The sequence below is a fragment of the Alligator sinensis genome, unplaced genomic scaffold (assembly GCF_000455745.1).
Source record: "Alligator sinensis unplaced genomic scaffold, ASM45574v1 scaffold241_1, whole genome shotgun sequence".
NCBI classification, from domain to species: Eukaryota; Metazoa; Chordata; order Crocodylia; family Alligatoridae; genus Alligator; species Alligator sinensis.
The window spans coordinates 1,149,839-1,168,035 of NW_005841894.1; the positions used below are offsets into that span (position 1 = coordinate 1,149,839).

The following is an 18,197-nucleotide window of genomic DNA, read 5'->3' on the forward strand; positions in this document are numbered from 1 at the left end:
GTGCCCGGTGCACCGGGCGGCGCGTGCCCCCAGCCAGTGCTGCACATTGCAGTGAGAGGTGCAGCCTCTGTGGTCCTGCCTGTATCAATGGCACTCCCTGCCACTCATGCACAGCCCCTGCACTAGCACAGCAGGGAGGAAGCCCCATGTTCTGGAGCTAGGTGCCTTCCTTGCCAGGGCTGTGCAACACCAGAGAGAAGTCTCAGGTGATGGAGCTGGCTTCCTTCCCCTCAGGGGCTATGCTGCAGGGGAGGGAAGTACCAGGCAGGGAAGGCAGCTAGCTCCAGAGCCTGAAGTTTCTCTCTGGTGCTGCACAGCCCCAGCAGAGAAGACACCTGGCTCCAGCACATGGGGCTTCCAACGCTGCTGTGTGAGTGCAGGGGCGATGCATGAATGGCAGGGAGCACCGACAATACAGACAGCCACATAGAGGCTGTGCCCCTCACTGCGATGTGCAGAGCTGGCTGGAGCCGTGCCCTGCCAGGTGCCTGTGCCCTGAGAGCCCTGCCTGCTGCTGCTGCCACTGCCTGCTGGGGCTGCACACCATAGTGGGTGTGGGTGTGGGAGGGTCCCCACACCCCTCACTCTCCCTCACACCCACATGCTGCCCACCCCAGGTCTGTGCTGCTATCACCAGCTGCCCCCTTGGGTGTGGGCTCTGTGCTGCCACCAGCCCCTGCCCCATGCTCAGGGCTCCCTCCCAGCTGCAGCCCCAAGTCAGCAGGAGACCAGGGAAGCAAGCAGGTCCCGGGGGCTGCTGCAGCAGCAGCCCCGCACAGAAACTGCACACTGGCCAGCCAGGCCCTTCCACCTACAAGGGACAGGAGCCAGGCAATAGGGTACATTTTTGGGGCTGCATATACATGTGGGTGCCTTGCTCCCATGCCTGTGGGGAGAAGGGCTAAGCAGGGCACAATTTGTTGGGAGGCCCCACAGGCTGGATAAAACTGCTTGGTGGGCCAGATCTGGCCCATGGGCTGTATTTTGCCCACCCCTGTGGTAATATATTTCCTTCTGTTTCTGATGCTGCTTAGACTTTTCAGCAACAATATATGAGGCAAAATTGGACAAACTGGGAATATTAAAAGTAAATAATCAGACTGCATCTACATAAGACACTTTACTGAATAGCTGACTAACTTGCTGCGCAGTAAAGCATCACCATCTACACATGTGCCACAATTAAGGTTCAGTAGACTAATTTACTGTGCTGCTGCATGGTTCCATCAGATACAAGTGGTATCAAGCAGCACAGTAAATTAATACACTTAAATGCACATGTAGATGGTGACGTCAGGATTAGTTTACTCCAGATCAAATTGAGCCAAAGTATACTCAGTCATGTTGCGCTCCTATAGAAGCTCAGCAAGTCTGCTCTGACGTGCTGTAAATCCAGATTAATCAAGTCTATTGGAGCGTGGAAGTTAACATGCTTCAGCAGCCTTCAGTGTCACATGTATCAGTGTCCCCGTACTGAAAAATGGCAGCATGGCACTTTAAAATAAAGCTCATTGAATGATCTTTAATTCAAAGTGCCCCATCACCATTTTTCAGTGCAGGGATGCTAATATACATGACTCTCAGGTGCTTTTAATTAACACGACTTGCTAATTAAATCCCCCCCTCCCCCCCAAGCACATTTATACGTGGCCCTTAATTGTGTGTGTAGACATGCCCATAGTTTTCAAGGCCACAATGGAAGGGAAGGTGGACAGAAACTGCAGAATATGAGGAAATTTTTTTTCATATGATCAGGCTAGCACTGATGCACTTCCGTTGCTGGCTATAGGGTGATTTAACCCTATAAACTCAGGAAAGTCTCAGCAGAGACTCATGCTACAGCCCATTTAAGGAAAATTCAATGAGAGACTAAAAATGTAGAGTTTTTAAAAATTCAATGGAAAAGGATTGTGCTGTAGGTCACTTTTCAGACTGAAGTGCAACCTTTTTTCACTGTAAGTCAAATCTGCCCATATGCATTCCGATTATAGATTTGAATACAAACTAAATGGATACAGTGCAATTTTTAAACTGGTATGTTCTAACTGTTAGAACAAAGAATTATTTCAAGTATAGTGAAAGTCAGTATTAGTAGGAGGTATGTTTTTCAATGTATCTTTTATATTTTCATCCATCTTTTTCTTTAGGGGAAGAACTATGGCCTTCTGATGTACTAAAACCACTAACAAGCTGAGTCTTTTGAAGCCATGGGCAGGTGATGAAAGCTGCCTCATGTCTAAAGCATCCCCAGGTCACAGCTGTCACACTCAGTGTGATTCATTGCTGTCACAATCTGCTGTCCCTGCTTGTTGCTGCACTCCTCTTATTCATCCATCTCATGTATCTAAACATTCCATTACAAAGGACATGTAATGTTCATCTCAAGTTTGAAAGGGTACAGAACACTTCTGTATAATTCTGAAAACTTGTAAGCACACCGGCCATTACTAAATCTGAAGTGTCTAAGCACTTGTTCATTTCTTAACATTCACTTATAATTTTGTCATTGTCTAATCTCCTGAGTAGTACAGTATACTTAAATATTTGGTTACTGTTTTTATTCTAACTTCTTATCATGAGGAAATGAAATATCACCAGTAATGGAATAGCATTTGAAGCGTTGTGAATTTAAAGATAACAGTGGTGACTGTGAACTTGGTAAATCAGAGGGAAAGATCAGTAAATCATCTAGGGCCGTGTACAAACATTTAGTTTGTCATGGGAGAGACATTGCTCTCTCAGGAGAAACCATGAGTGTACAGATGTTCAGGATTTTTCTCCCAGGCTGCTCTAGGAGAAAAATAATTTGAGAAGAACCAGGGTTAAATCACTCCCAGGCAAGTTTCTCCTGGGAGAGCAAATGTCTGTACATGTTCTCCTCTGAGGAAAGCCACAACATAGTCCTCCATCATTCCAGGGGTTTTTGCTCCTGCACCTCCTAGGGAGACAGTATGTCACTTGCAAAACATAGCCACTTCACAATCCCACATTGTGTTGAAAGGAACCACAGACTGATAATGAGCAGTCTACATCAACCAATTTGGACTGCCCTGTGCACTGATGGTATTTGTCTCCAGGAAGACTGAGGAAGTCAGCAAAGCATGCCAAGATGTTTACACCGGAGTTCCTGGATATGCAGCATCAGCACTACAAGCTCTCCACTCTTCAGGGGCTCTGTATACAAAAAGGATTTCATCTGACTCAAGTAGTTAATAGGCATGGTGCCATGGGTAGAACGATTGAAAGATAAAGGTTCCCCAGAAGGCTGGGAGACTCTAAAGGGCACAGTATTGGAAGCCCAACAAGAAACTCTCCCAGCATGATACAGGAGGAATGGCAAAAGACCAATGTGGGTGCACAAGGAGCTCCTACAATGTCTCATATGCAAAAGGGAAGCATACAGGCAATGGAAGAATGGGCAGGTCACCAAGGAAGCAAACCAGAAAATAGCAAGAAACTGCAGGAAAAACAATCAGGAAGGCAAAGATAAAGAATGAGCTGCACCTGGCAAATGAGGTTAAGGACAACAAGAACAGGCTCTATAAGTAGAGAAAAGAAGCACTAAGGAAGCTGTAGGTCCTCTGTTAACAAGCCAAGGGGAACTTCTAACAGAAGATACAAAGAAAGCAGAGCTACTCAACAGCTACTTTGCCTCAGTCTTCACAAAAAAATTAAGCTGCAGCTAGACACCTAATAAGGATGATCTGTATAAGGAAGGGGGCAAGCTGAGGGGGGCTATAACAAAAGAGATGATAAAAGAGCTTGTGTTGGGTCTGAATTCAGCAAGGCTGAAATCAGCAGGGCTGAATGAACTTCATTTCAGGGTACTGAAGGAACTGGCAGAGAAGATCTCAGAGCTCTTGGCAATGCTCTTTATGAAGTTATGGGAGAGGGGCAAAGTACCAGAGGACTGGAAAACGGTCAGTGAAGTGCTCCTCTTTAAATAAAGCAAAAAGGAGAACGCAGGGAACTACAGACTGGTTAGCCTCACCTCAATACCTGGAAAATTATTGAAGCATATCCTAAGGCAGGCTAATTGCAAACATCTAGAGGAGATGAGGCTTATCACAAGTAGCCAGCATGGATTTATGAAAAAAAAAAATGTCAGACAAACTTGATCTCCTTCTTTGAGAAATTAACTGCTTAGGTGGATGAAGGGATTGCTGTGGACATAGTCTATTTGAACTTCAGCTGGACTTTTGGCAAGGTCCCACATGACCTTTCTATAAACAAATTGGAGAACTGTGTGTTAGATAAAACTACTACAAGGTGGATAGATAACTGGCTCAAGAGCTACAAGGAAAGGGTAAATATTAATGGGTCCATGTCAGTGGCAGGAGGTTATGTATAGAGTCCCACAGGGGTCTGCCCTAGGCCCAGTTTTGTTAAGGGTGTTTGTTAATGATTTGGATGCTAGCATAGGAACATTCTTGAGCAAGTTTGCAGAAGGCTTAAAACTGGGAAACACACTGGAGGATGGGAGCACAATTCAGAAGGATCTTGATGCATTGGAAAGCTGGGCTGGAGCTAACAGGATGAAGTTCTATGTGGACAACTCAAAGTACCACACCTTAGAAGGAATAATAAAAAATGCAAATATAAAATGGGTGACACCTGGATGGCTACCAGCACTATGGAAAAGGACTTGGGAGTCTTGGTAGAACGCAGACTCAATATGAGGATGTGGAGAAGCTGCACAAAAGGTGAATTCAGTTTTACGATGCATCAATAAAATCATTACGTGCAAGACACCAGAAGTGATAATGCTCCTTTACTTGGCATTAGTTAGGACTTATCTGGAGTATTGTGTGCAATTCTGGGCTCCACATTTTAAAAAGGATGTGGCGAAGTTGGAGGGGGTCCAGAAGAAGGCAACAAAGATGATAAAGGGTTTGGAATGCAAGTCATACAAGAAGAGGCTGAAGGAGCTAGTCATGTTCAGTTTGCAGGAAAGGTGCTTAAGCAGGGATATAATAACACTTTTGTTATTATGTGTGTGGGGAAAATACAGCGCATGAAAGGACTTTGTCTAGCCAGCGGTGGATCCCTCGGTCCCACCTGACCCAGGCACCGTCTGGCTCGTGACACATCCGGGGCTTCACAGTTGGGATGCATTTCTAGGCAGCCCAAGTAGTGTTGACTCATTCCGGCTGCCACTGCTACTGGCCCCAGCCCTATGGCAGTGGCAGGGACCCATGCTAACAACCCAAACCTCAGACTGCCCTGCGCCTGCTCTGGACTTGCCCCAGCCAGAGTGGACCAGCTCTGGACCAGCCAGAACCTGTACGCACAGCCCTTAATCCGGCCCACCCCATGCCTTCTCCAGACTGCCAGCTCACACTGAGCAGAGGCAGCACTGGTGGTGGCCAGGCAGAAGCTGCTGCTAGGTGTGGGGGAAAAGTGGCTGCCTCTCTCACAACATTGCTGCACCGTTCCTGCTCTAGCTGCCCAGAGCCTACACTCAGACTGCCCTGTGGCTCTTCTCCACCACCCTTACCACCACCTCCGAGCCACTCAGTAGGGCAGCAGTGACAGTGGAGAGTCGTTGCAGAGCAGACCAAATGAGGGCTCTGAGTGACTGCAGCAAGAAGGACCCAGCAAGCTGAGGGGGAGGCAGCTACTTTTCCTCCATGCCTAGCAGCACCTTCTTCCCAGCTGCTGCTTCTGCTGCCACTGCTTAGCATGGGTGGGTACTCTGGAGCAGGCACAGGGTGGGCTGGCATTGGGGCTATGTACGTGGGTTCCAGCTGATCTGAAGCTGGTCTGCTCCAGCTTGGGTGAGTCCAGAGTGGGCATGGGGCAGGCAGGGGAGTGGGGCTGAGGCTGTGAGCTCAGCTGCTGCTGGGTGCTGGTGGCAGTGGCAGCGGGGAGCCACAGGGCATGCAGGCTCCAGGATGCTGTGGGGTGGGGGGTGCTGACCAGCCCATGACAGCTCCCCAGAACTGACGATGTGGCCTGCAGGCCCAAATAATTGCCCACCCCTGAACTACTTGAAGGGCTGCCGTAAAGAAGGCTGCATGAACTTGTACAAATACTCTTCATCAGGCTGAGGAAGCATCTGCAGATGGTCGGTCCTCTTTCAGTTAAAATGTAAATTGAGGTGTTTGTGCCTGGAAGCTTGCTAAGAAAATTTTTTTCCAACTATTTGAGTTAGTCTAATACAGGGGCGGGCAATTATTTCGGGTGGAGGGCCGCTTACTGAGTTTTGGCAAGCCATCGAGGGCCACATGACAGGCAGCCAGGGGCAGATAAATATTAATTTTCTAAATTTTTTAAGGACCCCATGGGCCAGATAGAATGGCCTGGTGGGCTGCATCTGGCCCACGGGCTGCAATTTGCCCACCTCTGGTCTAATAAAAGGTACCCAAAGAACCTTGTCTGTCTATGGCCTTAGACCAACTCAGCTACAACCTATACCCCTGAAACATATTTTGGTTTGGTTTTATTCTCTGAGATGCTCCTTACTATGACATTGCAGCACAATGGTCTGACACTTTAATTGGGAGATAACAGCCTGTGACAGAAGCATAGCTGTGAGTGGTTAGGAACTCAGGGAGTAAATCTTTGCAGTTAAAAACTTCCAAGAGGGAAAGGGTAGGGAATCTAGGTGGGGAAAAGTGGTTGAAAAGCATAAGGTGGACTGGATCCCAGAGAAAATTGCCACCAGGAAGGGGCCAGAACAAAGAAAGGGGTCTGTCCTACGATGTGTTCCCATTCAAGAGACCAGCTGAAGAGCTTCCTGAAGACAGAGCCAGCCTGTGAAGCAGACTCATCAGCCCATTTAAGGGATGGGCTGATGAGTTCCACCCTGGGGAAAAGCCAGCCAGCAAGGAGGCAGGCTTGTTATCCCCATAAAACAATCTAATGAACACTGAGTACCATTCAGTATGGCACTGGGGCAGGTTTGTTAAATTATCTCTTTCTTACAGGCTCCAACATGGCCAATGATAAATTATGGGGGTGGGAGGAAAGAGGGAGAAATATCTGTAAACTTCTCCCAAGTTTCTTATTATTCTGTTAAAATCATTTTACATAGCAAGATGTTATATTTAGAGATTAATTTGGAAGTTGTGTTAATATTGTTTTATTTTGTATTTTTAGTGTTTGCATTCTGGTCAATGGACGAGGTCTCTTGGTATGTTCTTTCTGAGACGGATGGTTTGAAGATTGAGAACTGTATGTGCGCAGTCTGTGGAAGACTGCTTGGCAACTCCAGAGTGCAGGCTTTGATTCAATACACTTTTCCTTTCAGGAAACAATCTGCACTCTTGGGTGTGTAATGTTAACATTTTTTATGACACTGGAGGCCCCAAGCACTGCTAATAGTGACCCTTAGAGTCTTTTGCCATCAGGTTGCCAGCATGAATCAAACCCAAGTCAGAACAGATTAAAAACTGCTTCTACCTAATTAATGTTGGGGGCCAGTATGTAAGACAAATTTCAGCTCCCACATCACAAGCTCAGTCCAATACTGCACAAAAATTGAAAGAAGAACTGCATGGACTACAAAAACTGGACTACTCTCCTATGACTCCTACAGGAAAATCTCCCTAAACAACTGCTGAGGAATATTTGCATATGCAAGAAACTGGTCTTGCTGTTGCTTTTCATTCATCAGGGCTGTGCCAGCATTTTAAAGTGCCTAAGTGGTTGATATTTTAATGAAACTTAGGCTTATTTGTCTAAGAACATTTTTTTTAACTAACTTAGGTGCTTTTGTAAAGGTAAAGATAAAATCTATACTTCTTAGTTTTCTCTCAGTATAATGCTGACTACAGTTACTGATAGGTCCCTTCTCTTTATCCTTTAAGTGACTGTTCACATGCCCATTCTCACCATGTGTTACTTCAACACCATGCTCACATAGCTGGAGGTTGTTTCTAGAATTTCTTAGGTAAACAGGTATGTCAGAGTGATATTGTAGCCTTGATGATCCAGAAATTATGCAAGAGGCAAGACATTTTAGGGTGATATCTTTTATTGGATCAACTATGTAGCTGGGATACAGTTAGACAAACTTTCAAATAAAAGATAACACCCTAAGAAATTCTTGCTGTATAAACAGCATTATTTTGTAGGTAAAGGGAAAGCCCTTTCCATACTGAATGCAAGGACATCTCAGTATGGTAAGAATGAAGTATGGAAAAGAATACTACAAGATGATCTGTTGACTGAGATAAAATTTAGTATAAGCTTTGATCACAATGTTGTGCAAGTCCTTAATGATGACCTGCCTGGATAGAAGGCTGTGTAAGGAGCAGGGGTATCTATATATTAGTGGCATTTTGTTTTAATCATGGAAAAAAACTGTGGATTTGCGGTTACTTTTTAAATTTAAAAAATAGCAATTTTTTTTATCCAAGAAAGCTGGATCCCTGGTAAGGAATATCTGTCAAGGATCTTGCATAACATTATTGATAAAGTGAGTGCCACCAGCAAGGCTAGTTTCATGAACAGTTAGAGCAAAGAGCACATTTATGAGACTGCTATTTGAATTTAAGGCAGAGATATGAGGATCTCACAGATACCACCACAGATATCACAGGTTCCAAAATATTATCAGCCAGCAGGATCACCTGGACCAATTTTCACATGAGGATTATCTGTAAGATCAGAGATGGCACTGAGACCACAAGATAAGGAAGGCATGGGGCATGAAATTTCGAGATCAGACTTCTCTGCAGAAGGAGGACTGGCACTTCTTTGCACTGATGTCCAGTGCAAAGAAATCTATAATTTCAAATAATCATAGTTTTCCAAATGAACTAGACAACTAAGTTCTTGATTTTCCATTTGTGGTTTTAGAAGATGGATCTACTAAGATAGCCTGCTCTGATGTTCTGGAGACCAGGAAAGTACATGGTGGACAAGTGTGTTTGGTGCTCAAAATGGAGCTTGCACATGATGGTGTTAAGCTTTTTAGGTCTAACACAGGAAACCAATCCTCCTCTTTGGAATTAGAAAGTTATGCTATAAAACTCCTCTTCTCTAAAGTGCAAAGATAACTTTGAGGTCAATAGAATAAAAGGTAACAGGAAGAAAACCTCCTGCTATAGCAGACTCTCATGTGAAGGATCCCTGAAAAAAGACAGGAAAGGGATCTGGCATAGGTATTGAATTGAAATGTAGTTGCAATATAATCCATACCTACTAGTGTATGTATGTAGATTGGAAGTGGTCCAAAGCTAAAGAGAGGACAAGGGCATGGCAACACCAAAGGATAACTGTTGACTGCACCAAAGGTCTTATCTTCTGTCTAAAATATGCTATGAATCTAAGTGGGAAAAAGTATAGAAGTTGGGGCAAAGATAACCTCAGGTGGCAGCACCATCGCTAAGTACAGACACTCAAAAAGCCTGAGGCTGAATCGATTCAATCCTGTATAGTCTAAACTGTCTAAATTATAGTCTAAATTATAGTCTAAACTGTATAGATTGAACAGATAAGCAAGCGAACAGACATTCACTTTTGATTCTGGAAATGCCCCACATGCCTGCAGTGGCTCAGACCAGAAGTCAGGGGGCACTAGAGCATGCATACCTGCTTGGCTGGAGCAGACAACTTAGGCCAAGGCTAGCCCACCTACCTTGGGGGGGGGGGGGCGCTTGCTAAGGAGGTGCAAAACATCCTAGGATGCAGGGGGACTATGAGTTAACTTGGATCTGGAGGGTATCTGGGACAAAAGTTCAATAAACCAATTTAACCTAAATTAGTTAAGTCTGATACTACATCCATCCAGGTTTATCTTAAACCACTTTCATCCATTTTGAAAGCAGTTTATGTGCACTGAACTTCTGTTGTGTTACAGATTTGAACTGGTTTCTGATCATTTAAACTTGTTTATGTGTAATTTCTGTCCTTAGCCCATGTGCTATAGAAAAAATTTAATGAAAAAAAGCAGTTGTTCTGGTCATCCCTAAAGCCCATGTACATACATATAAATAGGCCAAGATTTAAAGATTTTTTTTAAATGTATGTTTTTTCAAGGTAAACATTTTTACTTTTGAAAACCTTGCCTTTGTTTGTAATTGTTCTCTCTCCCCAGCTATCTGTGTTATATAAATATGCAGTAAAGCAGTCTGGAAGAACAGACAGTGGGGGGAAAAAAGTGTTCTTAGGATGGTGGTACTTGTAATTAGCTCTATGGGAGAATGCCAAAGCCCAGTGCAGACTACATTTCCCACTCTTGCATATAAAATAAGATATGGTACTTTAGATGATAAAAAACTAGGAAAATTGTGTAATATGTGCAGGATGCAGAAAAATAAGTACATTGGTCATAATATTTTAAGGCTGTAACACTAACAAATAGAATGCAGTGTCAGCCCCTGTGTCCTCCATTGCTCTCTCAGTGTCATTATATTCTTTATCATATATTCCTGCAATAGGAGTGATCACTATGGCAATTTAGAAAATAAATTTAGAATTAATAACACCTCTTATATTCCAGGAAACAGTGCTGGTATCACGTACCTCTTGCTAGCTTTCACTCAAGTTAAAACAGAACACACAGAGAGGCAGGAATCATAATGCACCTAAGTATGGCTTTTGTTTAGCTGCGTTTACATACATAGCTCCAATGGTACTTTCTGATGTCAACACGTCTATCAGAATAACAGATAGACTCACATTAAAAAGTCATAATTATGCCCAGTCCTAATCACTTTAACAAGTTTCTGTCACACTTTTTAGCTTCTCACTTTCTGAGGTGAGTGCATTTGACCCCACTGTTTGCTTGACTAGAAGAATTTGCACTGTCAGAAGCATGGTCCTGGGTTATTGGAATGCCCTGCCTTTCTACCCACAGAAAATCAGAAATTTGCTGACTTTGAAAGGAGCTTAAATGTATTTTCTTTCTTTTTTTCTATAATATACTTGCAATCATATGGTTGTTTACAATTCTAGGCTTGCCATGCCATGGCAAAAGAATACATGAGGGAGAATAGAAATAGAATGTCCATATTAAATATCTCAAGAAATTAAGGTTTATGTCACCGAGAAACTTGGGATAGCAGTGGCTCTTGCTTTTCAGAGCTGATTTTCATATATATTTTTACTACAAAGATTGTACTGGGGAAATGATTTCAAACAAGCCTCCAAAATTTAATATAAAACTGCACTTGCAAATCTTTTTTTTCCCTGTGAATACAGCTGATCTGCTTATAAACTTGTAATGACAGTTTTAGGGACTGCTGAAAATCTGTTTAGTTTGACAAGCTGGAATGTAGCCTTTAACCTGCAAAGTAAAAATCCAATCAAACTGGTAGAAGAGCATTCTAACATACATTCAGTGTTCCACCTATATTCTGGAGAGTTCACCTGCTGCTTAAGCCAATAGTATTTCACATCACATTTATTAGAATAAGAAGGAATGCATCAGGTAAACTAAAAGATGAAAAATGGCAAATCAATATGAATATTCAGAAAAAATACATGCAAAATTCAGCAGAGCATCCCTTACTAGGGAAGGAAAAAGGCTCTACAAATGTGGTAGGACATGTCTCCACCACAGTTTCAAGACTGCCTACATAAAACCTCAAAACCCTACCCCAGCAGTCCTCCAACAAAGCTGGAAGTGAAATTATGATGCTCTAGGAATGCCAACTCTACAGCATACCAGATAGAGATCTTGAGAAGAGTAGGATTTATCTTTACTGGTAGAGTTCCAGGTTGGAGTGTGTGTGGGAGACTTATTTTTCAGTGGAAGTTTCAAGAGCATCAAAGGATCTATCTATCTATCTAACTATCTGGAGAGAGAGATTTTCCACAGAGATCCCTAAATAACGTATCAATATTCCAAACATCTAACTTATCTGGGAAATGCCCAGAAACTATGGACCAGATTCTATTCTACCTATTTGTCACATCAATGGATTAGGCACCTAAGTGTGATTCTATTCCATTCAGTACATATCTCTGAAAGACTGTTAACACAAGAGGTGTGTATCTCCTTTCTCCATACTTCCTCTGTGTCACTCAATCTTAAAAATACAGTAGTAGCATATTACAAGAGTAGATGCATTAATAGATTTTTCAGGATTTGAACACAGTGGAATTAAAATCTGTTTTGGGGTTTAATAGGTGGAATAATCCAGCTCTACCTTCATAGACTAAAGGACTAATTCAATATTAAGTCAGAAGAAAGACTTTCCAGTTACCAACATCATAAACAGTGCCAAAAATCAGTATCTACTGCAACTGGGTTTTTCAATGAGATTTTTCATGCCAACACTGCTCATACTAGGTGTGTCTACATGAGATGCTAACTGCACAGTAGCTGAATAATACTTCACAGTAGCATGTCACAGCACAAAGAGTGCTAATACGCTACTGTACAGTATTATTAGGCTACTGTGCAGTAACTCCAGTTACTGCACATTTATTTCATACTTGATTATACAAGTACAAAATAAATGCACAGTAACCACTGTTCAGTAGTGCCTCATGTAGACACAGCCAGTACATCTTTATGATTTACTGCATGACATTTAGTGAACATTAAACCCTAAGTTTATGATATCTGATGAGAACAACTTTACTTTAACCTGACATCATTCTGTATATAAATGAACTATGTATAACCAGTATTTCTCTTGATGTTTACCTTGATAACAGATGTCTCGACTCTGGATGGGGGACTCTGTACTTGTGCTGCTGCTGCCATATTTGCAATGGTACTAAGATGGTTCATCTGGCTCATTGCCATTGTGACAGATGCTGGAGGTAGGCTGACAGGAATTAATGGGTGGGGCATCATCATAAAAGGAAGTTCCAGTCCTACAGGGAAAGAAAAAACAAAAGGCATGAAAATATGCATATGAGATTTTTTTAAAGATAAAATGTTAATATATTTTTCTGATGAGCAAATGATGTTGAAGTGACTGGCACCAAACTCTTCCAACATTTCAGTACAGAACATTTAACATGTATGTGTGTGCATAACTCCCACTAGGATGTTATTTATACATAGGGAGAGGCTGGTATACCTCTTAGTTTGTTCAGATCAGTGTAATGCTGTACCATATCATAGCTAATCCATTGCTGTTCATTATAAATGCTGTCTATTTTAATATTTTCTGTAAGGTGCCTTACCAATAAATTATTATGCTACTGATGCACAGGTTAAGAATTGTTTTAAGTTTCAGTTTTACTGTATCTATCTCTGTTCTTTATTACCCTTACTTCCCCTGCTTATCATACTGCCCACATCTTTTATTTTGCAAGGCCTATTTAAGTAAACACAAAAGAAAGACAGGAGTTTGCAAACTGCTGATGTTAGTGTTGAAAGATGTCAACCCGTACCATTTGGCAGAAGGTGGTTCTGTTGAAGAGGGTTGAGAGGATGACTAACTGGAAGATTATGCTGTCCAGGCAAGTTGGGGTGGTTAACAGAGGCCTGTGATCCTTGGGTGGGGGGAGACTGAAGTTTTTCTTTATCCCAAGAACCATCACTGCTGCCTGTGGGGAATGAATATAAATTATTTGGATGAAGGAAGACTCCAAATTTGCAATGTGTGAATTTGTTAGCAAGGCCACCAACTGAACCCATTTTGCAGCTGGCAAATTTGTTTTTGGAATATGGGAGTTGGGGAAAGGGGGCTTGTTGTTGTTGTTTTATATTTTGTTTTTTGTTTTGTTCTGTTTTGTTTTCAACTAGGAGGAAAACCCACCTTTTCAAACAATCAGGTAAGGATAGTATTTGAAGTTTATAGTTAGAAACACAAAAGGTTGTATTAGTTGATTTGGAAAATTAGTAAACTCTGAATTCTTAATTTCTGGCTAGAATAAGGGTTTAAAAATAGTTCCAGTGAGAAATCAGCAATGTATTTTTTTAAATTTAATGTTATATATGTATTATATTAATATCTTTGCTTATCTTTTTGTAATTCTATATATACACCATTTGTTTTTTATGTGGTAGAGTATTTTTACATGTCAAGTTTATGAAATTTTATATTGTCTGGACATGGCCAATAAAATTTAATTTTTGTTAATATTTGTTCTTCAATTTGGTATTAAAATAAAACTGGAGATATTAATTAAAATTATCACACTGATGGCAAGCAGCATACAAGCACTGCTACAAAGATAAATATTCCGTTTATATTTCATTATATTCTACAGAATATAAAAAGTAGAAGGTCCATTCCAACAACGCTTGTTCTTGTTTAATCATTAGTGAAAATAAGAAAGAATCTGAACTAATAGATGATCAGTATAGCAGGATATCAGACTATGAAGAAATCAGATTTTCACTACAGCAAATAGCTCTACCTTTTAATACAATATAGTAAAACAGAAAAATGCAGTTTTATACCAACATTTCATACATATATATATATATACACACACATACATATGTATATGAATACACATACATATATATATACATATATTTGATTTGTATATAATTGATAGGATGAAAACTTTATGGGATCTTACAACTGAAGAAGTCTTTTAAATAAAAGTATGAACACTGTATATTAACAGTATGTATATAAATATATATAAACCCCTTTTGTATATCGAACCCAATTTTGAACTACTTACTGAATAAGCCTCAGTGCCTTCAACAGGTTTTCATAGTTTCATAGTTGTTAGAGTTGGAAGCGGCCTCAATAGATCATCGAGTCTGACCCCCTGCCCCAGGCACAAAAGAACGCTCGGGTTATATGACCCCAGCCAGGTGTTTGTCCAGTCCCTCCAAGGTAGGGGAGAGCACCACCTCCCTTGGAAGCCCATTGCAGATTCTGGCAACCCTTACTGTAAATACGTTCTTCCTGATGGTCTAACCTATATCTACTCTCTGTCAGTTTGAGGCTGTTGTTCCTGGTTATTCCAAGGGGTGCCCTAGTAAACAGAGCATCTCCAATTTCTTGCTGCCTCCCCTCCCCCTGATTAATTTGTAAATGGCTACAAGATCCCCTCTCAGCCATCTCTTGCAGAGGCTGAAGAGGTCCACGTCCCTCAGTCTCTCCTTGTAGGGCCCTACCTGCAGGCCCTTAACCATACAAGTGGCCCTCCTCTGGATCCTATCAAGGTTATCCACATCCCTCTTGAAGTGTGGTGCCCAGAACTGGACACAGTACTCCAATTGTGGCCTGACCAATGTCACATAGAGGGGAAGTATCACCTCCCTGGACCTGTTTGTGATGCACCTGCTAAGGCAGGATAGAGGTATTGTTTGATAAGGATTTTTAAGGCTATGACCAACACGATCTATTTAATGAACATTATATTTCTACTTAGCTTTTAAAAATTACCTTAAAGTTCTCCTTTTTTGTTCACTTTTTGAAGCTACTTTTCAAAGTAAGCTAATCAGTAGTAGGACAGTCTATATACCACTTACTTCAATAGCAGCTAGATTAGCCCATTAGTCTTGACATTTTAAAACAATATTTTTATGAGATGACAAAAGCACAAAAGTTGGTAAAATTCCAATTTAATTCTCTGGATCTATTAAAAACCTTATTGTAAAAGCTGTACAACATAGTTTATAATGAAAAATCCTCTGTTTCTGCCACAATTTTCTTTTCCTAGCTACTTCATGAAGACAGTTAAGGCTCAATATAAATTCTAACTCATTAGCTCAATACTGTCTAGATCCCAATGTAAATTGTTCAGAAGTAGGTAATGAAAATTCAGTCCAAATTCTCCAGCAATCAAACAATGTGGTTTTATTAAACAATGAAAAGAATCAATTATACTGGATACCTTTACTATTTTACAAGGAATTGAAAGAACCTTTATCAAATGTTTATATCTTAGCTTGCCAAGACATGACAGTCTTAGAACCAGATCCGGTTTTCTGATAGATTGGTACATCACCTTCTATTTTGAACAGTCAGATGCTTCAACACATATATAACCTACCACATTTATTTGTACAGCCCAAAAATAAGACAAGCACCTTGTTTTGGAAAAGTAGAATAGAAAAAAAATCCAATCTTACCTGCTGCAGCACAAGCTTACCGTGCTAAATGTTGGCTACCTGAAGCAGGGGCAGAATCCATTCATCAGCGTCACTCCCCTGACTCTTGCTGCTCAGTCAAAAGCTGTGGAGCTTTAGTGGTTGAGTGATGCTGATGAATGGACTTTTCCCCCTGCTCCCTGTGGCTGGAAGCCAAGAACAGCCTCAGCAGCCATTCCAGCACCCCATGCCTCCATCCCAGCCTAGAAATCAGATCCCTTGCTTAAGACACTCACCCCAATTTGGGATGATTAGTCTTCACTAAAAAAGTGTGTGATACACAAGTAAATATGGTATCTGGCTTTCAAATATGCTGGCCACTGGTGAGATTGAACTTTCAGCTATCATTTGGAAACATAGCTTGATTGTTTTATTTTTGTTTCCTAAATGTCTTTTTTTTCTTCTAAATGATATATTTATTATTAGAATAGATTATACATTTTATACTTTCCAGATAAAATTTTTGAAGAGCCTGACTATACAAACTGATTTAAATTCAGTAGGGTCTCAATTATGTATCTTCCCACAACCAGTACTCCTACCTGCCTAACACCGTTACAAAATCTTTGTTGAAATTCAAGTTTTATTCTGAAGATTTCATATTAGGGTTTTTCCAGGCCCTGAAAGGGCTCTCTAGAAAAAAAAAATAAAAGAAGGTAAGAGGACAAAATGATTTTTTATGGACCTTAATTCAAACCTGGATCATTTCCACATCTCCCCCCTCCACCCCCCATTTTATGTATAATTCTTTTAGCCTCAACAAGTTTTCTATTTTAAATTTGTACTTATTTTTTCCACTTGTATTAAAAAACAGATGTTTTATCTGGTTAAAGGTATGTAAATGGTATGTGTTAAGATAAAATGCAGTTTTTTATTGTGAAAAGCTGACCTTTGTCATATGCAAATAGAAAAAAATAGGGCAAGTGCATTTGCATTTTATGCAGCATGTAAAATCTAACGCGTCTCTAAACAGTGGGAATCTTTCTAGGGTTTCATAGACATGTTCATGATAGAGTCAATTTTGTAAGCCATAGAGTTTCAGATTAAAGCATTTCGTATCGGACACAAATAAGAGCTTTTGTAAATGACAGTAAATATTTTTATGCCTTAGAACTACTTGTGTCCCTTGCTTAGGGTGTCAGCAAACCAGTAATGTAATGAAATAGCAGGGACAAAATCCAGAAGGACTACCATCCAGGCTAATGCTTAATCAGTGAAAAATTCTTTGGCACTTGGAACATGTCTTGGCATCATGGTTTGTGCCTGCCATTGTTACATCACCATAGCTCACCACTACAGCGACGTAGCATCTTGGGTAGGCGCAGCCTTGAAGTCTAATATAATTTGCCAACCTTAGTTTACAATGTAAATAAATCATTGCGACTATCCAAGCCATAAGAGCAGAAATCACTTTAGAAGTACAGCAGGTTACTCTTAATTCTTTATATGGACAAGCATAGATACAATCAGCAAGCATTGGCCATTTGCTGTGTTTTTGTTATGTTAGTTGAGTTCAACAACTTTTCTTTTAGAGGAAACAGTTATTTGTATTAATATAAAACTAAAATAAGTATTATCCCTCAGCCAGCAATTCCCTTGCCTTTTTTTAATTTGATTTTGTCATACAGACAGTCATTTCAAAAAGCTTTAAAAATCTACTGCATTCTTCCTCATTACTTGTTGCCCTGCTGGAGGCTTACGTTTTCCAGTTTCCATCAGTGGTTGTCAACTCTTTATAATAGGATTAAGAGCTTGGACACCTGATATCCCTGGGTGCTGTAGTTCACCCTTATAAAAGCTGTTTGCTTTAAATTGAGAGAAAATCAGTTTTTAGTGGCATAATTAATTAAATTATGCAAAGTGTTCCAGATTCAGCATAACACTTTCTGAAGCGAGAACTGGAAGCTCTACCTTGCATTTCAAACTGCATTTCAATTGATGCTGCACTAGACTGGCCAGAGAGTATTATTTTGAAGGCTTTTCTCCACCAGGGATCCAATTTAGAAATGTGGATGTTTAACATTAAGTACCCAGATCCCATGCATGGACACTCAAATAGGTGCTTCAGTAGCCAATTATGCATTTTATCTGCCTCACTGCTAACATGAGTACCCAAAATGTGGAAATGGAACTCCTAAGTAAGTAACCACATTTAAAAATTGGGCTCTGCTTACTTGGTGTTTACTGATCATGTTCAGTTTGACTGAGTGAAAATGAGAGCACTCTT

The 18,197-nt window shown here is 41.0% G+C and overlaps 1 protein-coding gene across 6 annotated transcripts in view; it reads right to left on the minus strand.

The window, feature by feature from the left end:
* DACH1 (dachshund family transcription factor 1) overlaps positions 1-18,197 on the minus strand; it is a 530,916-nt gene that overhangs the window by 153,089 nt on the left and 359,630 nt on the right. For 4 of the 6 annotated variants that reach the window (XM_025197326.1, XM_025197325.1, XM_025197327.1 and 1 more), the window contains exons 4-5: positions 13,303-13,458; positions 12,605-12,777 (exon numbers count right to left, since the gene is read on the minus strand). In XM_025197326.1, coding sequence (XP_025053111.1) covers positions 12,605-12,777; positions 13,303-13,458 — 329 coding nt within the window. The remainder of the gene's footprint in view (positions 1-12,604; positions 12,778-13,302; positions 13,459-18,197) is intronic. The other 2 variants (XM_025197329.1, XM_025197328.1) reach the window with 1 other exon arrangement.